The sequence below is a fragment of the Schistocerca gregaria genome, chromosome 1 (genome assembly GCF_023897955.1).
Source record: "Schistocerca gregaria isolate iqSchGreg1 chromosome 1, iqSchGreg1.2, whole genome shotgun sequence".
Lineage (NCBI taxonomy): Eukaryota > Metazoa > Arthropoda > Insecta > Orthoptera > Acrididae > Schistocerca > Schistocerca gregaria.
Genome location: NC_064920.1, coordinates 955398902 through 955425270, shown reverse-complemented (window position 1 = coordinate 955425270; position 26369 = coordinate 955398902). Strand labels below are relative to the sequence as shown.

Here is a 26369-nt window from a genome sequence, read left to right as displayed (position 1 = left end):
AGGGAAGGGGATAGGCAAGTGGAGGACAGGGACTAATGAAGGATGAGGCCAGAGCAATGTTAGGAACAAAAGCTATGTTTCAGGGAGAGTTCCCATCTACACAGTTAAGAAAAGCTGGTGTTAGGTAGAATCTAGATGATGTGGACTTTGAAGCATTTGTTAAAGTGAAGCACATTATGTTGGGCAGCATGCTCAGCACCTCAGTGGTCCAGTTGTCTCTTGGTGATAGTTCGGTGGTGTCATTCATGCAGGCAGACAGCTTGTAAGTAGTCATGCTCATGTAGAAAGCAGCACAATGGTTGCAGCTAGTTTGTAGATTACATGGCTGCTGTCATTCGTGGCCCTGCTTTCAGTGGTGTAGGAACTGCCTGTGAACAGGACTGTAGAAGGTGGTAGTAGAAGAATGTGTAGGACAGGTTTTGCATCTAAGTTTGTTGCAGGGATGTGAGCCATGAGGCATGGGGTTGGGAGCAGGGGTTCAGTACATATGGATGAGGATATTGCTTAAGTTGGGTGTTAGAATCTCACTGTGGGATGGGTGGTAGGATAGTAGGGAGGATATTTCTCACTTCAGGACATGAAAGGGATAGTTGAAACCCCAGTGGAGAATGTGTACAGCAGTGGGCACCTGCATTACAACATCCAATGAGGAATCCTTCCTGAGTACCCAGAGTCTAAAACCTCCTTCATTTACGAAATCTTCATGATTTGGACCAAGGGGAGGACACACTATCCACATGCCTCCATAACCTCAACAGCCTCACCCCATTTGTTCCACCAGGTCCTCCTCAGACCACCAATCCAACTTCCTTGATGTAGACCACCTCAAGAATGACTACATCAGTACTCAGTTCAAATCAAACCTACCAACTACCAACAATATCTCTACCTCAAATAAAGGACCCATTCCACACCAAGAAGTCCCTTCCATACACTCTAGCCACACAGAGTCATCACATCTGTAGTGGTGATCTGTCCATCTCCAAAAATGCAAAGGATCTCCTTGAGTCATCCACAGACTGAAATTACCCTCCAAACCTTGTCCAGAAACAGATCTTCCTTGCCTTGTCTCCCAATCATCTACCATATGCCTGCATACCCATTGTCTGGCCATAAAGGAGCTCTCCTGTCATCACTTAGTACCATCCAGGACTGGAGCAACTGAATCACTTGGTCCACCAGAATCCGACTACCTCTTGTCATGCCCTGAAATGAGAAATATCGTCCCCACTGCCCTACCTTAACCTACCCTTTCAGTGATATTCCGCCACCCACCCAATGTACACATTATCCTTCTCCATCCATACTGAACCCCTGCTCCCAACCTCTTGCCTCTTGGCACATATCCCTGCAATAGACCTAGAAGCAAAATCTGTCCCACACATCCTTTGTCCACCAACTTCTCCAGTCCTGTCACAGGAATCTCCTACTATATCAGGCGAAGGGTAAGCTGTGAAATCAGTAATGTGATCTACAAATTAGCTGAAACCACTGTGCTGCTTTCCATGTGGGTATGATTACTTACAAACTGTCTGTCTACATGAATTATTACTGCAAACTATGACCAAGAGGCAGCTGGACCACAGAGGTGCTGAGCGTGCTGCCCAACATGATGTGCCTCTCTTTAATGACTGCTTCACTGCCTGTGGCATCTGAATTCTTCCCATCAACACCAGCTTTTCTGAACTGCGTGAATGGGAACTCTCTTACTACATACCTGTTGTTCCTGAAATTCCTCTGGACTCAATCTTTCACGAACATCACCTATTCCATCAAAGGAAGGTGACCTGTGAAATCAGTCATGTGATCTACAAGCTAAGCTGCAACCACTGTGCTAAGTTCTATGTGGGCAAGGCCGGCCGGTGTGGCCGGTCGGTTCTAGGCGCTTCAGTCTGGAATTGCGCGACCACTACGTTCGCAGGTTCGAATCCTGCCTCGAGCATGGATGTTTGTGATGTCCTTAGGTTAGTTAGGTTTAAGTAGTTCTAAGTTCTAGGGGCCTGATAACCACACATGTTAAGTCCCATAGTGCTCAGAGCCACTTGAACCATTTGAACCATCTATGTGGGCAAGACAACCAACAAGCTGTCTGTTCGTAAAATGGCCACGAACAAACTGTGCCCAAGAAGCAATTTGACCAATCTGTTGCTGAGCACACCACTCAACATGATGTCCTTCATTTCAATATCTGCTTCACAGCCTGTGCCATCTGGATCCTTTCCCCCATACCAGCTTTTCTGAATTGCGCAAGTGGGAACTCACCCTGCAGTATATCCTATGTTCCCATAATCCTCCTGGTTTCAATATTCATTAGTCATTGTCCATACCCATGTAGCCCCTTCTGTGTTCCTATTCTAGCACTATATAACTCTCAATTCCATCAATGAGTCTTTTTACCTCCTTTTATGCTACGCCCCTCCCCCCTCTCTCCCCCCCACACTCTGTCTAGCCTCCAGACTGCACCTAGTTGCCCCACTCTCTGTCTCAACCCTGCATGCTCCTAGCAGCACTTGCTCTCCCCCACCCCCATCCTGCTATCCCTCCCCCTCCCTGCCTCAGCCTCCTGCTTACCTCTCCTTGGTCTAGCTGCCAGAGACAGTGCTTGTGTGTGTGTTTTCTAATTTTGACAAACGCCTTGTTGGGTAAAAGCTAATTGTGTGACAGTCTTTTTATTGTGCCTTTCTGCAACTCAGCATCTCCACTATATGGTGGACTCAACCTTCATTAGTCTCAGCCCTCCACTTGCCTATCCCCTTCCCAGCTCCATCCCCCCCCCCCCCCCCCAGTTCCTCTGTCCTCCTGCTTCCCTCAAAGTGCATTCTCTTGATGCTCCATCTAGCTATCCAATGCCATCTCCTAAATGTCCTGCATCGGCTTACAGGCAGCATTAGAATCTTTCCCCACCTGTATTGTGTAACCCCTCCCTCTCCTCAATCCCACAACTCTTTCATACTCCCATTGCCCACCCCAGCTAGACACAGTTACAGTCAGGCCTTAGCACCCAAAGATGACAGGGAGTGTGAGTTGTGCTTATGTGAATGTGTGAGAGTTTTCTATTTCTGAAGAAGTACATAGTCCAAAAGCTGAATATTTTTAGTATTCTTTCTTTTGTGCCTGTCTGCAATTCAATGCCGTCTTTATGTAGTGAGTAGCAATCTATCCTTTTCATGTTGGATTTTCTGTCATTTAATTTCTTTGATAATCAACATTTTGTTAAGTTTTTCTTCAATTTACCACCAAAGATTTTATGTTTGTTACACTACTACATGTGCACTTACTCTTGTGATAATTATAGTGCTGTAGAATAATCATCAACTAAACATGAACGTCATTTCACTTAAAATTTGAGGCATATTGGTTCCACATGGTTGATACTGTGTGAAGTGATCATGAACATCTCAATGATGCACAATGTTCAGTTTCAGTGGCATTATATCAGAGTGGAACTGGGATAGAATTGGAAGTGTTCCTTGGGCACTGTTTACTGGTTAATGTGGCCTGAGGCAGTAGTTCATTCGTATAACTTTCCAGACATAATTGATGAAGGTAGTTGCCAAACAAAAATAAGTTTTAATTTCTGAATTTAGGCAAATGAAGAAGAATTTCTTATATTGCTTCTCTCTCTGACCCCTTCTCCATAGATGATGATGAGTAGCAAACAGGCACATAAACAAGATATTAAATGTTGTAGCCTAGCTTCAAATATCTCCCCCTCTCTCCCCCTCCCCTCTCTCCACCTCTCCCTCTCCACCTCTCTCCTTCTCCACCTCTCCCTCTCCACCTCTCTCCTTCTCCCCCTCTCTCCTTCTCCACCTCTCCCTCTCCACCTCTCTCCTTCTCCCCCTCCCCCTCTCCCCTCCCCCCTTTCTCCCCTCCACCCTCTCCCACTCCCCCCTCTCCCCCCACCCCCCTCTCCCCCACCCCCCTCTCCCCTGCCCCCCTCTCCCCTGCCCCCTCTCCCACACTCTCCCCCTCCCCCTGTCCCCTCTCCCCTGCCCCCCTCTCCCACCCTCTCCCCCTCACCCCTCTCTCCCCTCTCCCACCCCTCCCCCTCTCTCCCCCCTCTCCCCGTCCCTCTCCCCCTTGCTCCCTCTCCCCCTCCCTCTCCCCCTCCCCCTCCCTGTCCTCACACACACACACACACACACACACACACACACACACACACACACACACACACACATAGGCAATAGACAGATAGAAACTTCTCAACCAAATACAAGCTTTCCCGTGTATCTGACCCACTGTTCTGAATCATTCAGAAGAGAATGAAGGAGTAAAGAAATAAATGCAAGTAATATGCACAAAACACTAAATTGTTAAGCTACCTTTATTTGTTTATTTTAATGATAAGTAGTAAATATTTTTTATGAGAGAAGAAATGCTCTAGCTTTTGAAGGCGAAACACCAATATGTAAAAAGCGTCCCATTCACTTCTTATATCAGTACGAAACTGGAAGGTCAAATGAAACCTCTGTAAACATAACGTCAAAACATTCTCTGTAAATGAAACCAGTCACCACGTAGAAGTTTAATGATTGATAGGTTCATAAACCAAGTGCTGCACATGGTACTGTACTTAGTTTTCCAACTTTTATTGTGCATAAGAATGGGACGTGGGCATGCTTACATATGCCTCCCCCCTACACGCACGCACGCACACACACACACACACACACACACACACACACACACACACACACACACACAATTATTCTCAGTTATGAAATATTTGTTAGTTATTATTGCAAAAATTATTATTTTCAACAATCACAGTTGTATTAACAAATGGTTTGTTCTCAGGAAACAAACTGTTCAGTATCAAAAAGTATTGCAAAGAATTTCTATAAAATTCAGGCACATTTTGGAAATACCATGGAATAACAATTTACACTGAATTCTTAAACATTTTTTTCTTTTACTACAACACCTGCTACAAAAGGAAAAATCAGCAATAAACAGGTTGGTAATTACCTAGCAACTTGTCCAAAAAAACAGCCTTGTCATCAACTGAATAGAAAGTTTTTTTTGTACTAATATGTCAACCTGTGCCAAAAATTCTGAGGTGATCAAATTTCCCTGTTGTTTGATTGTACCACAGCTCATAAGCTCCTCTTGAGCATCAACTACAGCGTGAATATGGTGCATTGAAGTGCCAAAACTGATAGATACAAAATAAATAAAATAATAAGGACGACTGTAGGAGTTTCATTTTCTCACAATAGTAAATGGCCGTCATCCCCAAGACTACCTGTCAAAAGAATGGACATACAGAAACAGCTCATAAAGGTTTTTTTCTGGAAATGAAGAACTTCCAGTGTGGTTTAAGACATAAATGCTGTGTTGCAAGTTTCTGCCTACAATCCTTTCGGCAGTTTACATGCCTTGATCACTGAGCATCAACAATTGTTGTACCTTCATATTCAACTGTACCATTTTGCTCAAGGATGTAGGCTGGAAGAATCAATACTCTGTTCCCTTGATGTTGATGATGATGATGATGATGATGATGATGATGATGATGAAGATGACACAGTAACACCCAGTCATCTCATGGCAGGTGAAAATCCCTGACCCTGCTGTGAATCGTATCTGGGACCCCCTGCTCGGGAAGCGAGGACGCTACTGCAACATCACGAGCTTATCTATGAGAAATTCCTAGATTTTCTCGTTATAAAATTCCCTGTCTCAATCACATCTTAATTGTTTAAGTCTATGTCCATTGCTTTGTGCTTCATTTAAAAATCTTTTAAGTGCGTCATGTGGTTTCATATTCGTGTTTCAGAAAGAAAATTTCACAGAATTTACTGTAATTAGCTTTAAGACATAATTAATATTTAGCACCTCCAAATGATTCTGTAGTCATTGGTCCAGTGACAGCTCCATGACTTAATTTGCCGGCAACTGTGGAATGATTTATTAGTTGTTTGAATGGTTTTCTGTGCATTTTTGTAATGTACAACCTTTGAAAAATTCATTCTCGTAATGTTCTATATTGATATCACGTTTCTTCTAGATATTCTTCATGTGGTGGTTATTTTGATCACCAAATCTTATGTGGTACACCTGGAATCTTTCAGAGGATGTCAATATTAACTATTTATTGATCAAATGCACCCATATTAGTCCTTGTGTTCCCAGTGAAACGACTTCAAGAATATCAACTTTACAAAACAGAATGCTGTTTTAACTAAGTTGGAATCCATTAGATTCTCAGTGAGTATTCAGATTTAAAAGCCAGCAATAGGTCACAAAATCCATCATTTATTGGAACAGATCTGGATTGTGACTATTATGTTGTCATTATTGGTGCAATTACCAAAGAGTGACTTAGATACCAACATGCCAGAGCATAAAAACTGATAAATGACGCAGACCTTATGTGACTGACAAGAAACTCAATTTTTGCGTCATGTATCAGTGTCAATGCTTTACTAATTGCACCAATGATGACTATGTGACATTCAAAATGTAAATCTGTTCCAATAAGTGATGGATTTTGTGATTGCTGTTTTTCTTTAAATTTGAAAGTACTGTTTATTTGAAGTGTTGATATTATAACATAAATGAACATCCCTCTTTCTTCCCCTTCAACTCTTCCTGCAGGAGGAGGACCCACTGGTTCCTAAAGCTTGTGGAAGTTAAATACTTTTTTGTATGTGTTCCCCTGCTGCCACTAGGTGAAGAGATTTCTTTTGTGTGTCAATTTACATTAGTTTAAAGTGATATACTTCATAGCACCACTGCCTCTATACCATTTATTTTCATCAATGTAGTTTCCAGTTGATGCACGTGAGATGCATGAAGTAAATGCAGCAGTTCTGCTTATCTTCTCCTTTTGCCACATGTTAGTGTTGTCTGCTCCCCAGTCCCCTAGTTTTTTTGCACTTATTACGTAGACATTTTTAATCTGATCTTTCTTTTGTCATCTTCTTTAAATTATTATTTTGTTCCCTTTCATGTGTTAGAAACAACGGATGCAAAAGATTGCATTGTATTTTGTTCATTCAATCCAGTGAGGAAATTCAAACTCTGGTGTTCTGACGATATTGTGTGCCATAGATCTTTAAATTTTCGTATTCCATTCCCAGCATAGGCATGACTTGACCATTTAAAATTCCTTCAGACAATGCATTCTCTTCATGTTTTGCTACTTCATCATATAGATCTATAAATAACTTCTGCAGCTTAGCTGCATGTGTGCTAATATCTTCTGTTTTGTCATGTCAGACATGAGGGGGAATATTCAATTAGCCTGTTAAGCATTGCATGCTGCTCTGTTCAAATCGTGCTGCTTGTAGTTTGTCCCATGTTTCTGTAGCATTATTGCACATTAACGTAGTTCAACAACTGGTTTACTTAGCACACTTGCTATCAGACATTGTCCTTTTCCCATTTTTCATTGTTGCCTATGGTTCAGTAATTGTTTCTTATGGCAACACCACATGTTTGTGCATACCATAACTAAAGGCTTCAAGTTCGTATGGGGGTAAGTAGTTGCATCAAAAACCTGTCTTATGTGCTCAGAACCATATATCAAGAGTACTACTCTTCTTAAAGAAGATAAGACAGGTTGCTGACTCAATTACTTAGCTCTGAAGATAATCCTGAGCGATCAAAACATATAATCTAATTAAAAATGTGTAACTGAGATGGAGCAATAAATGAGGATTATCCTGAAAATGTATTATAAAGAGTTTCTATACAAAAGACATTTTGAAAATACCATGGCATAATAGTTTACACTGAACCCTTAAACATTTTTCCTTTATTACAATAATCATGAACATAAAAGTAAAGATTCTAACAATTTAGTGTTTTAGTGTATATTAGATCCATCTGGTTTGGTAGTCGTTTGTACTGAGTGAGGCAGCACAGTGGATGAGATATTTGATTCACATTTTAGAGGAGCAGGGCTCAAATTCCTTTACAGCTGTAATGATTTAAAATTTCCATAGTTTTCATGAATTTCTTTGTGGATGTTGGAGAAGTTTTCTTTGAAAAGTCCATTGGCAAGTTCTTGCATATTGTTGTCCAACTTTTGCTCTGTTTGATGTCCTTGTTGTCAGTGGTATGTAAAATCTTAATTTTTATTCCTTCTCTTCTCCTTTATTTCCTAGTGTTGAATTTATTAGTGCTGCTAATTCTCAACTGCACCTGGTTTACCATCAGCACTCAAGGGGCATAGAACATATGATGAATGCTTTCACCTCCAGTATGTACAATCGTCAAGTGAAGTGTTTTAATTTATTGATAAACTCTTCGGAAGAGGTGCAAAAAATTAAAAAAAGTATATGTTGTAACATTTATATTTGTCTCTGTGGAGAGAAACTGTTAGGGAACATTTTTGTGTTGTTAATCCTTGACTTATAGCAGTATTACACAGCTTACTTGTGCTGTTTCAAGCTACAACTCTCAATGTAGCTATAAACTCCAACAATAAAGCTCTATTAACAATTATGATGTCAAATAATGTAAGTGCAATTCATTATTAACTTATAATTTTATGACTAAAATTGATGGGTAGTTCACAGCCAAAATTGGAAATGGTAATGGTTCTGTCTTCAGTTATGTGCCATAATGAAATGAAATTTTGTTTTACTGTTAACCATAGGACAGTGTACCATTAAGTGAAATTGGTGTTAAATCTAAGCTGAAACAAAATTTTTGTGTCTTACTTAAACATTTTTTTCAGTTTGTTGAACTGAAGGGAAGTGTCTTCAAGAAATTTGATAAAAATAATCTGTTCCAAGTGTCATGTAGTGATGTCCGTGAACGTTTCCATTTATTTGTGCTGTTATTTATTGTAGTGCTGCAGACTATGAAGGAGTACTCCTGGAAAGAAGGTAATGTGTTCTTATTTTTTCTATATATTTTTCTAGTTATTAAATGAAACAATAAGTTTACTGTTACCAGTCACTGTTTATTTGTTTCCACGACGCGTTTCAAAGGTTTAAACCTCCATCATCAGGTGGATATACATCAGTTAATATGGCATTTGTGTGTTTGTGTTGTGTTACGATTTCTTTGGAGGAAGTTGTGACACTGTCTAGTGGAGAAAACAAAACAGTATTTCAGAACTTGGTCTGTTTTGACAAAAATTGAACTTGTATCTAGCAGTAAACATAAATTAAGTAAGGTAAAGTACCTCCAGTGGTCACAGGATCCTTTCACAGTCGTAACACATCACATGAACACTATCATATTGTATAAACAAATATGGCGTCGTAATCTATTAGGTGCATGGATCGTACAGCAAAAGAGAAAATGTTCTCACAAAGTCCAGAGAATATACGTCCTAACAACATTATTACAGAAAACTTTTTTAAATGATTTGGAGGTGTTGAATACATTTGTTGGAGTAAATACTTCAGGCAGTAAGTAAATACGATTTTGACAGCTTAAAATAGCATAAAGTTCATACTCATTTATACAATCAGGTGAGGTGTTAGAAACTTTAAGTACAATAATCATATTGGCTACAGTGATAAAATAAAATAAAATAATACACAATTGACCATTCTTATAGGGGTTCATAGGTAGATATGAAAAGCTGGAGGCAGAGGGGAAGGAATATAAAGAGAACATGAGAGGGAGGGAGAGGGTGGAGAGAGAGATTGTATGACAGCAAACTTTACAAGGCAAAGGATCTTAAGATTATATCTGTTGCATGTATTAACTGTCTAAAGGTTGTGGTAATACATTGCTAAATGCTTAAAAAGTGCACATGGATGTGCATTTGTATCAGCAGTTGTATACATAGTTTCAAGCTGACAAGTGGTACAAACTGTTGGTGTGCTTGTATATCTGTAAATGAAGTCAATCTCCTGTACACTCAGGGCTGTTATGGTAACATAAATAAATATTAGTGGTAAATCTTAGGGTGTGTGTGTGTGTGTGTGTGTGTGTGTGTGTGTGTGTGTGTGTGTGTGTTTGTGTGTGTGTATGCTTAGCAGTTTTTAATGACGTAGGCAGTTGTTGAAAACGGAGATGATACTACTGTAAATATTGTCATTTTTGTCATTTAAGATGCATTCAGGTTGTTTAGTTTGATGTTTGTATATTTGGAGTGTTTCAAGGATGTCTAGTTTTCTGCCTTTTGGTTGGATGTGTAGGATGCTGATACTTGTGTTGTTGACATGGTGTTTTGTTTCATGCAGGTGGGTGGCAATAGCTGATGTGTGGTATTTTTTGTTTTTTAGTGCTGCCATGTGTTCTTTGAACCTAATCTCAAATGATCTCCCTGTCTGGCCTATGTAGAAGCAGTCACAGTCTAAACATTTAATTTTGTATACGCCTGTGTGATGCAGAGGGTTTTGTGTGCTGATGTTGTGGGGTAATTTCTGTCCGATCCTGTTGTCTGTTGTGAAGGATATGCTTATGCCTTTTCGTTTGAAGACATTGGCTATCTGATAGGAAATCTTACCTAGAAAGGGGATTGTGTGGAAGATGATATTTTCTTTTTGTTTTTTGTGTTGTGATTTCTTTGCCATTATTGAGTGTTTTAGGGTGTCTACTATGGAGCTGTTATAACCATTTGCAATAGCTGTTTGTTTTATTATTTGGATTTCTTGATCACTTTTGTCTTCAGAGAGTGGTAGTTGGATAGCTCTATTGATCATGTACCGGAATGCTGCCATTTTGTGGGCTGTGGGGTGGCAGGAGGAGTTGTGGATTGTAGTATGTGTTGTGGTAGGCTTCCGGTAAATTTCAAACTCATGTCTGTTATTCCTTATTCTAACTGTGAGGTCTAAGAAATTTATACTGTCATCTGTTTGGTGTTCAACTGTGAATTTTATGTTTTCATGGGAGCTGTTGAATAACTGGTTCAACTCACTGATGTCATCTTTAGTGCCTTTGATTAAAATGATGGTGTCATCCACATATCTGTAGTAGTAGATGATATTTTTGAGGAGGTGGTGATCAGAATTCAGGATTTTGTCTTCTAAGTTACTTATAAATATTTCAGCTAGCAACCCAGAAAGATTCGAGCCCATTGCCAGGCCATCTGTTTGTATGTAGATTTTATGGTTGAATTTAAAGTAGTTGTGTGAAAGTGTGAATTCGAGCAGGTCCATTAGCTCAGTAATGTGAGTTGAAGGGATTTTTTTATGTTTTTGTAGGTTGGCATTGATTATCTGTAGTGTGGGATCTATTGGCACAGAGGAATAAAGGTTTTGTATGTCAAATGAGGCAAGTGTGGCTCCGTCAGGTACTTCTATGTCTTTGACATGTTGTGTGAATTCTGTTGTGTTTTTAAGTGTTCTCTCATTATTGAATGTGTATGCTTCTTTGAGAATTTTGAAGAGCATTTTGTTGAGTTTGAATGTTGGGCTGTTCCTGCAGTTCACTATAGGTCTTATGGGGGTCCCATTTTTGTGTATCTTGGGTTGTGACCGAAGGCAAGGTGCTTGTGGGCTCATTGTTACAATATTTCTTGCTTCTTGGATGGTGAGTAGAAAGTTGATGTTGTTTGAGATGTGTTTAATCTCTTTTTGAATTCTGGCTGTTGGATCTTTATGTATCTCTGTTATGTGGTTGGTTTGGAAGAAGTCTAAAGTTTTTTCTACATATGTTGCTCTGTTCATTACAACAGTTGTGTTACCCTTGTCAGCTTTTACAATTACTGCATTATTCATGTTTAATTTAGTCTTAATGGTACGTGTAAGGATTTCTTCTCTTTTCTTGTATGCTGGGAATGGTTTTGCAATTTCCTTCTCAATAATTTCATTAATTTTGTGGCAGGCTGCTATTCTGTCATTTTGCTTCTTAAGGGCGATGGTTGAGATCTGTGTGGCACTAGTGATGAGCTTTTCTTGGTTCCTTGGGTCCAGTGGAGCTTGAACATTGTGTTTTAAACCTTTGCAGAGTAGTGTTTCTTCTTCTGCAGTGAATATTATGTCTGTGTTGTTGAGGAAAGGTGTGTAGAATGTGTGTTTCCTTTGGCTGTTTTGGTTCAGTTTGGGAGGTAACTGTTGATTTATAAGACTGGCTAGTTTTTTCTTCTGTGTGGTTTTTGTTTTCTGTACAATGAACTCGATGTACTTTCTGACTTTTTCGGTTATGGAATCGTAGTCTAGTCTATGAAGCAACTTTCCCAACTGTAATTCTGCATTATAAAGCTGCGTGTTGAACATTTGTTTTTTAATATAAAGTTCTTTCAGTTCGTTTTTCACCCAGAATTTCCGTGCGTTTATCAGTGTTTTCTTTGCAGTTGTCGTGTTTATTTTGACGTCAATCTTTACATAATTTGGAATGACGTTATTTCTGAGACAATTTCTATTGAAGTGAATATGCTGTGTTGTCATTGCGAGCTTTTCTGCGCTGTTTTTGTACTCGAAAATAGCCTTGATTGCCTGACTGGGCAGATTAACTTTAAATGCGAACATTTTTAGGTTAGGCTTTACCGTGACTGTTATTGACATTAAATGAAACAATAAGTTTACTGTTACCAGTCACTGTTTATTTGTTTCCACGACGCGTTTCAAAGGTTTAAACCTCCATCATCAGGTGGATATACATCAGTTAATATGGCATTTGTGTGTTTGTGTTGTGTTACGATTTCTTTGGAGGAAGTTGTGACACTGTCTAGTGGAGAAAACAAAACAGTATTTCAGAACTTGGTCTGTTTTGACAAAAATTGAACTTGTATCTAGCAGTAAACATAAATTAAGTAAGGTAAAGTACCTCCAGTGGTCACAGGATCCTTTCACAGTCGTAACACATCACATGAACACTATCATATTGTATAAACAAATATGGCGTCGTAATCTATTAGGTGCATGGATCGTACAGCAAAAGAGAAAATGTTCTCACAAAGTCCAGAGAATATACGTCCTAACAACATTATTACAGAAAACTTTTTTAAATGATTTGGAGGTGTTGAATACATTTGTTGGAGTAAATACTTCAGGCAGTAAGTAAATACGATTTTGACAGCTTAAAATAGCATAAAGTTCATACTCATTTATACAATCAGGTGAGGTGTTAGAAACTTTAAGTACAATAATCATATTGGCTACAGTGATAAAATAAAATAAAATAATACACAATTGACCATTCTTATAGGGGTTCATAGGTAGATATGAAAAGCTGGAGGCAGAGGGGAAGGAATATAAAGAGAACATGAGAGGGAGGGAGAGGGTGGAGAGAGAGATTGTATGACAGCAAACTTTACAAGGCAAAGGATCTTAAGATTATATCTGTTGCATGTATTAACTGTCTAAAGGTTGTGGTAATACATTGCTAAATGCTTAAAAAGTGCACATGGATGTGCATTTGTATCAGCAGTTGTATACATAGTTTCAAGCTGACAAGTGGTACAAACTGTTGGTGTGCTTGTATATCTGTAAATGAAGTCAATCTCCTGTACACTCAGGGCTGTTATGGTAACATAAATAAATATTAGTGGTAAATCTTAGGGTGTGTGTGTGTGTGTGTGTGTGTGTGTGTGTGTGTGTGTGTGTGTGTGTGTTTGTGTGTGTGTATGCTTAGCAGTTTTTAATGACGTAGGCAGTTGTTGAAAACGGAGATGATACTACTGTAAATATTGTCATTTTTGTCATTTAAGATGCATTCAGGTTGTTTAGTTTGATGTTTGTATATTTGGAGTGTTTCAAGGATGTCTAGTTTTCTGCCTTTTGGTTGGATGTGTAGGATGCTGATACTTGTGTTGTTGACATGGTGTTTTGTTTCATGCAGGTGGGTGGCAATAGCTGATGTGTGGTATTTTTTGTTTTTTAGTGCTGCCATGTGTTCTTTGAACCTAATCTCAAATGATCTCCCTGTCTGGCCTATGTAGAAGCAGTCACAGTCTAAACATTTAATTTTGTATACGCCTGTGTGATGCAGAGGGTTTTGTGTGCTGATGTTGTGGGGTAATTTCTGTCCGATCCTGTTGTCTGTTGTGAAATATGCCCACAAAATGGCAGCATTCCGGTACATGATCAATAGAGCTATCCAACTACCACTCTCTGAAGACAAAAGTGATCAAGAAATCCAAATAATAAAACAAACAGCTATTGCAAATGGTTATAACAGCTCCATAGTAGACACCCTAAAACACTCAATAATGGCAAAGAAATCACAACACAAAAAACAAAAAGAAAATATCATCTTCCACACAATCCCCTTTCTAGGTAAGATTTCCTATCAGATAGCCAATGTCTTCAAACGAAAAGGCATAAGCATATCCTTCACAACAGACAACAGGATCGGACAGAAATTACCCCACAACATCAGCACACAAAACCCTCTGCATCACACAGGCGTATACAAAATTAAATGTTTAGACTGTGACTGCTTCTACATAGGCCAGACAGGGAGATCATTTGAGATTAGGTTCAAAGAACACATGGCAGCACTAAAAAACAAAAAATACCACACATCAGCTATTGCCACCCACCTGCATGAAACAAAACACCATGTCAACAACACAAGTATCAGCATCCTACACATCCAACCAAAAGGCAGAAAACTAGACATCCTTGAAACACTCCAAATATACAAACATCAAACTAAACAACCTGAATGCATCTTAAATGACAAAAATGACAATATTTACAGTAGTATCATCTCCGTTTTCAACAACTGCCTACGTCATTAAAAACTGCTAAGCATACACACACACAAACACACACACACACACACACACACACACACACACACACACACACACACACCCTAAGATTTACCACTAATATTTATTTATGTTACCATAACAGCCCTGAGTGTACAGGAGATTGACTTCATTTACAGATATACAAGCACACCAACAGTTTGTACCACTTGTCAGCTTGAAACTATGTATACAACTGCTGATACAAATGCACATCCATGTGCACTTTTTAAGCATTTAGCAATGTATTACCACAACCTTTAGACAGTTAATACATGCAACAGATATAATCTTAAGATCCTTTGCCTTGTAAAGTTTGCTGTCATACAATCTCTCTCTCCACCCTCTCCCTCCCTCTCATGTTCTCTTTATATTCCTTCCCCTCTGCCTCCAGCTTTTCATATCTACCTATGAACCCCTATAAGAATGGTCAATTGTGTATTATTTTATTTTATTTTATCACTGTAGCCAATATGATTATTGTACTTAAAGTTTCTAACACCTCACCTGATTGTATAAATGAGTATGAACTTTATGCTATTTTAAGCTGTCAAAATCGTATTTACTTACTGCCTGAAGTATTTACTCCAACAAATGTATTCAACACCTCCAAATCATTTAAAAAAGTTTTCTGTAATAATGTTGTTAGGACGTATATTCTCTGGACTTTGTGAGAACATTTTCTCTTTTGCTGTACGATCCATGCACCTAATAGATTACGACGCCATATTTGTTTATACAATATGATAGTGTTCATGTGATGTGTTACGACTGTGAAAGGATCCTGTGACCACTGGAGGTACTTTACCTTACTTAATTTATGTTTACTGCTAGATACAAGTTCAATTTTTGTCAAAACAGACCAAGTTCTGAAATACTGTTTTGTTTTCTCCACTAGACAGTGTCACAACTTCCTCCAAAGAAATCGTAACACAACACAAACACACAAATGCCATATTAACTGATGTATATCCACCTGATGATGGAGGTTTAAACCTTTGAAACGCGTCGTGGAAACAAATAAACAGTGACTGGTAACAGTAAACTTATTGTTTCATTTAATGTCAATAACAGTCACGGTAAAGCCTAACCTAAAAATGTTCGCATTTAAAATTTTTCTAGTTGTTTGAAAGGAACATATAATATTGATAGAATTGCCACAGTCATTACCTAATAACTAAAAATGGAGCAGGTGTAGTTCATTTGTCACTTACAAATTTGATGGCTCATTGTGCTGGGATGAAGAGAAACCAGAATACTTGTTACACATTGAGAAGTTTGTAGAACATACTGTACATTAATTCTGGTCCATTTTCAGACCAGTAGGAATATCTGCTTGTGACCAAATGGTATGTTTTTGAGCACCCATCTTGCAAAAGACTTTCTGTAAAAATAAGTTTTGGTTTTCTCTGTTGCAAACATGATATTTATCTACTTCACATAACAGCACACTTATGAACACTTGTCGCTACTTCTTGAACACGTGCATTATTCGCTGCTGTGACGACAAATATCTTACATGTTTATAAAGTTGCTTTGCTAGGTACTCTCATCATTCGTGGAAGCAGATGCATTGTATATTTCTGACCACAACAGCAATTTTCTCTATGCTTCAGCCTGTCACAAAATATCAACTACTGTCAACACATCTGACCTTTTGTTATCCATAACAATCACAAGTAGTGCCCCAATTGGTTTCTATGGGGATTACAGAAATTTCTTAGAAAATATCATTTTATATTATCCAGAATCAAATACCAGTTATGAGAGCAGATATGTCAAGTATTAACACTTCACCAGAAATGATGTTTACTGAGTGCACATGAAAGAACACGTGGAGCTGAACAGTCTATCTCAACAGAATGTGTTCTTGTTTACACACACCGATATTTTTTTCATTATTTATCCATTGTGTTCTGTAGATCCATCAGGAAGGATAACCTTCCATAATGTGGAATGAGTCAAGGTATACACGGACAAAAGACAAGGAAATCACAGAAACTTAATCTGCACATTTTATTAACAGTCGTACAAAATTACACTACTAAATATAATACTAACTGGATTTAATCAATTAAATTAGAAAGAAAGCTATTGCTTTGAAAACAGCTCCCTCCTCATTTAAACTGTATAACTGTTCTGTACCTGCTATTGGTGGTTTAATGTGTACTTGATCACAATGGTATTTTTCAAAGAAAATACTTAACTGCATTTGTAAATACATAGTCCTGTTTATGGTACATTACCACTTGTCATGCAGCTTTCCAATGAACATCTACTTATGTAGATAACAAAATTTTTGAATCCCTGAATTCAAGCATCCAGACACTCTGTATAAAAGGTGAACTGGGAGCTTTTTGAATGTCTTATCACGAGAGTATGCATCTTGATTCTGAATGGCAGGTAAGGTCCACTCGAAAACTCTATTTGTCTCTCATGTTGTGATTGTGCAGTAGTAGTGCATCTGCAACTGATTTTTATTATAGGCAACAAAAACCATTGACAAGCTAACACCTTGTAAAGTGTGTCTAAGAATTCCAAAACCCTTAAAAAAGGTTTTTGAAAATTTGCGTATGTCAACTTCACACAATACTTTAACTGCTCACTTCTACTGAATAAACACTCTATGTCCTTCTGGTGCGCAGTCCCAGAAGTTAATTCTATAAGGCAACAGAGAGTGAAAATTTACAAAGTAAGCTAACACAGGTAGAGATGCTTCTTAGGGGAAAAAAAAAAAATGCTGAACTGAGTTTTGTGATTAGTTTGTCTATAGATTGATTCCCTTTTAAATCCTTACCTGACTAGACTCCAAGGAATTTTATGCACTGTATTTCATTTAGTGTATGACCATTAACATCTTCTCCTGGCACTAACAGGTCATTATTGCTTGTTCAAAACCGTATACTATAAGCCTTTGTGATATTGAGTCATACCTTTGAACTTTGCCAACAGATGTGGAAATTACCAAACCATGAGGTTTGAGAAGTCATTGTTGCAAAAAACTAACATGAATTCTTTATAAAAGAATGGAAAAACTGGTAGAATCTGACCTTGGATGAGATCAGTTTGGATTCCAGAGAAATGTAGGAACATATGATGCAGTACTGACCTTACTACTTCTCATAGATGATAGGTTAATGAAATGCAAACATGTGCTTATAGCATTTTTAGACTTAGAGAAAGCTTTTGACAATGTTGATGGAATACTCTCTTTGCAATCCTGATGGCAGCAAGGGGAAAATACAGGGAGCAAAAGGCTATTTACAACTTGTACAGAAACCAGAGTGCAGTAAATACAGTCGAGGGCCATGAAAGGGAAGCAGTGGAAGAGAACGGTGTGATACGATATTGTAGTCTATCCATTATGTTGTTCAATTTGCAGATTGACCAAGCAGTAAAGGAAACAAAAGAAAAATTTGGAGTAGGAATTAAAATCCAGGGAGAAGAAATAAAACCTTTGAGGTTTGCTGATGACATTATAATTCTGTAAGACACAGCAAGGGACTTTGAAGAGCAGTTGAATGGAATAGATAGTATCTTGAAAGGAGGATATGAAATGAATATCAACAAAAGCAAAATGAGGATATAAAATGAATATCAACAAAACCAAAATGAGGATATAAAATGAATATCAACAAAACCAAAATGAGGATAATGGAATGTAATCAAATTAAAGAGGCTGTTTGGGCAGCAAAATAACTGATGATAGCTGAAGTAGAGAGGATATAAAATTTATACTGGCAATTGCAAGAAAAGCATTTCTCAAGAATAGAAGTTTTTTAACATCAAATGTAGATTTAAGTGTCATGAAGTCTTTTTCTGAAAGTATTTGTCTGGAGTGTAGCCATGTGTAAAAGTGAAACATGGGTGATAAACAGTTTAGACAAGAGAGGACTACAAGCTTTTGAAATGTGGTGCTACAGAAGAATACAGAAGGTTAGATCTGTAGCTGTAACTAATGAGGAGGTACTGAATGGAATTGGGGAGAAAAGAAAAGTTGTGTCACAACCTGACTAGAAGAAGGGATCTGTTGGTAGGGCACATTACGAGATATCCAGGGATCGCCAATTTAATACTGGAGGAAGACATGGTGGGTAAAAATTGTAGAGGGAGACCAAGAGATGGTTACAGTAAGCAGGTTCAGAAGGAAATAGGTTGCAGTAGCTACTTAGAGCTGAAGAGGCCTTCACAGAATAGCATAGCATAGAGAGCTGCATCAACCCAGTCTTTGAACTGAAGGCAACAACAATAGCAACACCTTTAAACCAGTTGTAGATCTGTTTACATATCGTCTAAGTTGCCTCTCCCAATGTTAAGTTCAGACTCTTAATTAGTAGGCTTTTGTCAATCAGCAAACATTACAGATTTTGAACTGCCCTTTAAAACTGTTACAAAATTATTTAGACAGCTGGAAAACAAGATTAGGCTCAGTATCAATCTTTTGTAGTATCCCACATTATGTTCCATGTTATGCCCATAAATAAGCAGGTACCAGAAGCTTTAGAAACTAGGAATGTTAAATGATGATTAACTGCAAGAGGCAGGAATCAAATCGGAGGCCTTCATTTTACCAGCAAGTGACTATAATTGCTAAACCATGACAGTCACTATACAAGATGTGATTAAGCATGGTTTTGTAGTAATTAGCACGCTGGATTCGCACTTGGGAGGATGACAGTTCCATTCCCCATCCGGCCATCTAGAACTAGGTTTTCTGTAATTTTCCTAAATTGCCCAAGGCAAATACTGGTGTGGCTCCTTTGGAAGGACATGGCTAGTTTCTTTCCCCATCCTTTCATGATCTAAGCTTGTACCCCATCTCTAGTGCCCCGCTGTCAGTGAGACATTAAATTCTAATCTTTCTCCATTCCTTGCAAAACAGTGACTTAATGTTTTGGAGTGGACTATATGTTCCCAGATCATCTGGACATAGTCTGTGGTCCTATGTATGAGTAAACATTCATATTCTATAAACGTCACATGTCCTCATGGTCACTGCAACACTTAAACAGAGTTATCTCCATTAAGGCTTCGATTTATTGGACAGGTTAAGCAGGTCTTCATGTTCCTTGCATCGGAAGCCCATATTGTCAATCTGTGCGAGACGACTATTATATGACTTCACGTGAAGGGCATAGATGTCTTCACTTCATTGGTAATGTCTGACAAACAATATAGGATTTGGCTTGTACCACTGTTCCACACAGTTATAAGAATCATTATTAGGTCACCTAGGTCATAGGTTACAGATTAGTTTTTGGCATTACAAAGTGCAGAGACAATGTCCTAGCTCCGTATGCATGCCAGCTTTTTATTTCTTCAGTTCCAGTGATGAGCTTTTATATATAATCATCCTGACCATTGTCAGGCTGAAATAAATACAAAGTATCCATTCATTGTGTCAGCTCCCTGACTTCCTATCAGTAAAAATTACATGAAACCTGTAGTCTATTGCAAGTATTGTGTGCGTATGTCAGAACAAGCAGTCTCCCTGTTAAGTGATAACATACATCAAAAGAGCAATCTGCCAACGTCTTATTAAAATGTTCACTGAGGCCTTTCGTTTCCAGGTGGTTGACATTTGTAGAGAATGTTGATTAGAAAATACTTCTGATACCAATCTTGACTGAAACACTTCTACACAGTAAGATATCATTGCATGTGGGCCTGGGCTCTGTGAAATCCTTGGTGACAGCTTAGTGGGTGAGATAATGAGTATACACCATTATCCATTCATTTCCATTGACACTTCAATTACATTCCTGTGAAATGGGGCTACTGCTGAAGGAATTGGTACTAGATGTTCTGGAAGTAACTGAGGCATATGGTTCCAGTGTTGAAATTCTGTACAGCGACTTAATAATGTCTGGCAGATTAGTATAAGTTTGGTCAAGAAAATATTTCATTATGTATGATGATAATGAACTGGAATGTTGAGTGTCAATTTGACAATATTCTTCCCATTGGGTCACAATTTATTTTATACATTGTTTGTTCCATCTGTTGATCTGAATTTTCCGGTGACATATACACTCCTGGAAATTGAAATAAGAACACCGTGAATTCATTGTCCCAGGAAGGGGAAACTTTATTGACACATTCCTGGGGTCAGATACATCACATGATCACACTGACAGAACCACAGGCACATAGACACAGGCAACAGAACATGCACAATGTCGGCACTAGTACTGTGTATATCCACCTTTCGCAGCAATGCAGGCTGCTATTCTCCCATGGAGACGATCGTAGAGATGCTGGATGTAGTCCTGTGGAACGGCTTGCCATGTCATTTCCACCTGGCGCCTCAGTTGGACCAGCGTTCGTGCTGGACGTGCAGACCGCGTGAGATGATGCTTCATCCAGTCCCAAACATGCTCAATGGGGGACAGATCCGGAGATCTTGCTGGCCAGGGTAGTTGACTTACACCTTCTAGAGCACGTTGGGTGGCACGGGATACATGCGGACGTGCATTGTCCTGTTGGAACAGCAAGTTCCCATGCCGGTCTAGGAATGGTAGAACGATGGGTTCGATGACGGTTTGGATGTACCGTGCACTATTCAGTGTCCCCTCGACGATCACCAGAGGTGTACGGCCAGTGTAGGAGATCGCTCCCACACCATGATGGCGGGTGTTGGCTCTGTGTGCCTCGGTCGTATGCAGTCCTGATTGTGGCGCTCACCTGCACGGCGCCAAACACGCATACGACCATCATTGGCACCAAGGCAGAAGCGACTCATCGCTGAAGACGACACGTCTCCATTCGTCCCTCCATTCACACCTGTCGTAACACCACTGGAGGCGGGCTGCACGATGTTGGGGCGTGAGCGGAAGACAGCCTAACGGTGTGCGGGACCGTAGCCCAGCTTCATGGAGACGGTTGCGAATGGTCCTCGCCGATACCCCAGGAGCAACAGTGTCCCTAATTTGCTGGGAAGTGGCGGTGCGGTCCCCTACGGCACTGCGTAGGATCCTACGGTCTTGGCGTGCATCCGTGCGTCGCTGCGGTCCGGTCCCAGGTCGACGGGCACGTGCACCTTGCACCGACCACTGGCGACATCATCGACCTCACACCCAACGTGTTGAGCAGCTGCAAAGGAACATTCCGTCATCACCCAGTATAATCTCAGACTGTAGCAACCAAACCATGTCCTTTGCCAGGGCTTGTCTGTCGTCTTCCCTGGAAACGAGGGACTTCCTTCCCACAGTGCATCCCATCTCCCCTAAAGGTGTATTCTGTCACACACCCAGCTTACACAACACCCTGGTCCCTTCCTATGCCATTTTCATTCCTAATCCCTTACGGCAGGTGTTATTTTCATGCGGAAGACACAGATGCAAGACTTGTCTGATTCTCCCCAGCACATCCTGTTCTACTCCTGTTGCAGGCTTATCGTATCCCATCAAAGGCAGGGCCACCTGTGAAAGTAGCCATGTTATATATCGGCTCTATTGCAATTTCGGGACAGAATTTTTTGTGGGTATGACCACAGCCAACTGTCCGCCATAATGAATGACCATTAATGAACTGTGGCCAGCAGCAGGGTTGAACATATAGTTGCAGAACACACTGCTAAGCCCAATATGTTTGAGTTCAGTGGGTGTTTCACAACCTTTGCCATCTGGATCCTTCCCCTCTGGTTTCAATGTCCACTAACATACAGGCCTCTCACCCTTTGCCCAATAACCTCTGTTTCCATTGTCCTGTCACCCTCTCGCGATCTACTTCTCCATGTCATTGTCATCGTGTGCCAGTGGTGGTGTCCGTATTTTGCATTCCTATCTCATGGATCTGTTGCCTCTTCTTCCTCCTACATTCTTATCCCATGCACCTGCTGCCTCCTTCCAAACTATCAGCCACCCTTCCCCAACCCCAACCCCTGCTCCTGCCTTCTGTCTTTTTGCTGCGTGTAAACACCCCACTCGTCGCAATCCCTCAACCCAGTCTACCTGACGAAATGCAGTCCCAGCATGGTGTGTTCAGTTGGAACAGTAAAACAATAACTGCACAGAGGTGTGTGTGTGTGTGTGTGTGTGTGTGTGTGTGTGTGTGTGTGTCTGTGTGTGTGTGTGGGGGAGGGGGGGGGTTGCACGCATTTTTCTGATATCAAAGAAGTAGAAATAATTATCTTTTTTTCAATTCAGTTATTGTAATAAAGTTTAGTGAATAAACTATACACACTTGACATTGTAAATAGCATCCTGAAAATGGCACTCTGCGAATGGACTGTCACTTTACTTAGGCAAAACACAATACATGCAGTTCTGTACTACACGTCCTAACCACATCATTAAGAGTAATGCATGTGGATAGTATCAATAACTGAAACAAAATATTTTAAATTCTTAGGTATTTATATTGATAAGAACCTGAACTGGAAGTCAAATCTTCTAAAATATCTAAGCTGCGCTGGTTTTGCTTTGTGGATAATATCGGATTTTGGAGGTGAAAATGTCAACATATTGTCTTCCATTTCCGATCTATGGCATCATATTCTGATGTAATTCATCAGTGAGGAAGAACACATTTGTTGTACAGAGGTGTGTTATGTGCATAATATATGATGTGCCCTCTAGCGCCTCTTGCAAACAGCTCTTTAAACATTTGCATGTACTGACAACAGCCTCTCAGTAATACATTTATTCCCTTACAAAGTTTGTTGTTAGCTGTTAATCACAGTTTGAAAACAATGCCAACATTCATAAATAAAATATCAGAAGTAAAAAATTATTTACACCATTCATCACTCAGCATAAGTATGGCACAAGAAGGAGTGAGCTATTCAGCCATGAAAATCTTTGACCCCATAAACAAGCTGAAATTGTGTCTGCTAGACAACTCCTGAAGAGGTCCTGAACATGCAATAATTGTGTGTGTGTTTATCTGTCTGTCTCTGGGAGAGAGAGAGAGAGAGAGAGAGAGAGAGAGAGAGAGAGAGAGAGAGAGTGAGTGAGTGAGTGAGTGTGTGTGTGTGTGTGTCATCCTTGACACAAGTGACTAAGCAAGGTAGCACAGTGGTTAGCACACTTGACTCATGTTTGGAAGGACACTGGTTTAAATTCCAGTTTGGCTATCAAGCTTAATGTTATTAGTGGTTTCCCTACGTCACATAAGGCAAATACTGGAGCAGTTCCTTTTAAAAGGACATGGCCAGTATTATTCCTTATCCTTCACACAATATGGGCTTGTTCTGTCTCTTAATGGCATCATTTTCAGTGGGATGTTAAACTGTAATTTTCCTTCCTTTATCTCTATCCTGTGGTTTATTTGTTGCATCCCTGTAACCAGCACTGCTTTCTTCATATACATTTGAAATGCATCTCTGAAATTCCATCACATTCACTGCATTTCAGCTTCTCCATACATCTCTTTCAGATATTCACTTGTGCATGTGCTTTTGTCCGCATTGCATTCTTAAAGACACACAACTGACAACACCTTGAAATATTGCAGTATTTGTTATGCATTGTCTGATTTCATTGTAATCACAACTGGCGACTTTAAGACAAAACAGTTATTAGAAATTTGCAGTATGTTATTTCAGTGAATGGATTCGCCATAATGCGAGGAATGAAGTCTGTGTGGAATGTTGTCATTTATGCTTATCAACACTCAGATTAAGTGTTTGGGATCTGATAATTCTTGACGGTAGCTTCTTTCTCAGAAGTATTTTCAGAAGTGCTGTGTCTTATTCTGACTAAGATTGAATGCTGTATATATGAATAGTCTGTTTGTAAATAAAATAGAAAGAAACTTCCACATGGGAAAAATATATTAAAAACAAAGATTCCAAGACTTACCAAGCAGGAAAGCGCCGGCAGACAGGCACAATGAACAAAACACACAAACACACACACAGAATTACTAGCTTTCACAACCGATGGTTGCTTCTTCAGGAAGGAGAGGGAAAGACGAAAGGATGTGGGTTTTAAGGGAGAGGGTAAGGAGTCATTCCAATCCCGGGAGCAGAAAGACTTCCCTTAGGGGGAAAAGTGTACACCTGTCCTTTTCCCCCTAAGGGAAGTCTTTCCGCTCCCGGGAGTGGAATGACTCCTTACCCTCTCCCTTAAAACCCACATCCTTTCGTCTTTCCCTCTCCTTCCTGAAGAAGCAACCATCGGTTGCGAAAGCTAGTAATTCTGTGTGTGTGTTTGTCTGTTTTGTTCATTGTGCCTGTCTGCCGGCGCTTTTCCGCTTGGTAAGTCTTGGAATCTTTGTTTTGAATATGTCTGTTTCTATCACTATGCAGTATGAGTAATATAAAAGAGGTGTACGTAGCCAAGAAGCTGCCACATTTAATTCTGAGAATAGCTAGACATTACTTCATATAGTGTGTGGGTCAGTACCAGAGATAGGACCATGATTTGTGGAAAAACATATTATGTGGTGATAAATGACTATATTTCATGTTATAATCCAAAGCATGTGTGCAAAATTGGCAACTGTCTTGTGGATAGCGTATACTGACCCATGTATAACTCGGCAAATGGTGCTGATTTTGATGCTGGGTGTGTGATTGCTGTGGGGAAGGTGGTCAGAGGGGTTTGAAGTACATATAGTACAGTCATAAGTGCTAAGAGACAAGCAGAATCATTAAATTTTTGTTCTCCTTCTCTACATCTACATCTCCATGGATACACTTAAGAGCCTGACAGAGGGTTCATCGAACCACCTTTATAATAATTCTCTATTATTCCAGTCTCAAACAGCACGTGGAAAAAACGAACATCTATATCGTTCTGTGTGAGCTCTGGTTCCCTTATTTAATTATGATGAACATTTCTCCTTATGTAGGTAGGCATCAATAAAATATTTTTGCATGTGGAGAAGGAAGTTGGTGATTGAAATTTCATGAGAAGATTCTGCCGCAACAGATAACGCCTTTCTTTTAATGGTGTCCTTTCCATCCCAAATTCTGTATCATGTCTGTGACACACTCTCCCCTATTTTGCGATAATGCAAAATGTGCTGCTCTTCTTTGGACTTTCTTGAGATACTCTGTGAATCTTAGCTGGTAAGGATCCCAGATCGCACAGCAGTTTTCCAAAAGAGGACGGACAAGCATAGTGTAGGCAGTCTCTTTAGTGGATCTGTTTTCTACGTGTTCTGCAAATAAAATGCAGTCTGTGGTTTGGCTTCCCCACAACATTTTCTGTGTGTTCTTTCCAATTTAAGTTGTTTGTAATTGTAATTCCTAGATATTTAGTTGAATTTACGACCTTTAGATGAGACTGATTTATCATGTTACTGAAATTTAATGGATTCCTTGTAGCACTCACATGGATGACTTCACACTTTTCATTATTTAGGGTCAGTTGCCCATTTTTTTACCATTTTGATACATTTTCTAAATCCTTTTGCAATTTGTTTTGATCTTCAAATGAGTTTACTAGACAATAAACAACAGCATCATCAACAAACAACCTAAGGTGGCTGCTCAGATTGTCTCCTAAATTGTTTATATAGATAATGAACAGCAGATGGCCTATAGCACTATCTTGGGGAATGCCAGAAATAATGTCTGTTTTACTCTATGACTTTCCGTCAATTACTATGAACTGTGACCTCTCTGACAGGAAAGCACGAATCCAATCTCATAACTGAGACAATATTTCATAAGCATACAATTTCACTACAAGCCGCTTGTGTGGTACAGTGTCAAAGGTTTTCTGGAAATCTAGAAATACAGAATCAATATGAAATCCCTTGTCAGTAGCACTCAACACTTTGTGTGAGTAATGAGCTACAC

At 39.5% G+C, this 26369-nt stretch overlaps 1 protein-coding gene across 1 annotated transcript in view; it reads left to right on the top strand.

The window, feature by feature from the left end:
- LOC126276197 (protein TAPT1 homolog) overlaps nt 1-26369 on the top strand; it is a 148324-nt gene that overhangs the window by 59190 nt on the left and 62765 nt on the right. Inside the window, exons 6-7 of the mRNA XM_049977256.1 lie at nt 8377-8474; nt 8696-8846. Of these exons, the coding sequence (XP_049833213.1) occupies nt 8377-8474; nt 8696-8846 (249 nt within the window). The remainder of the gene's footprint in view (nt 1-8376; nt 8475-8695; nt 8847-26369) is intronic.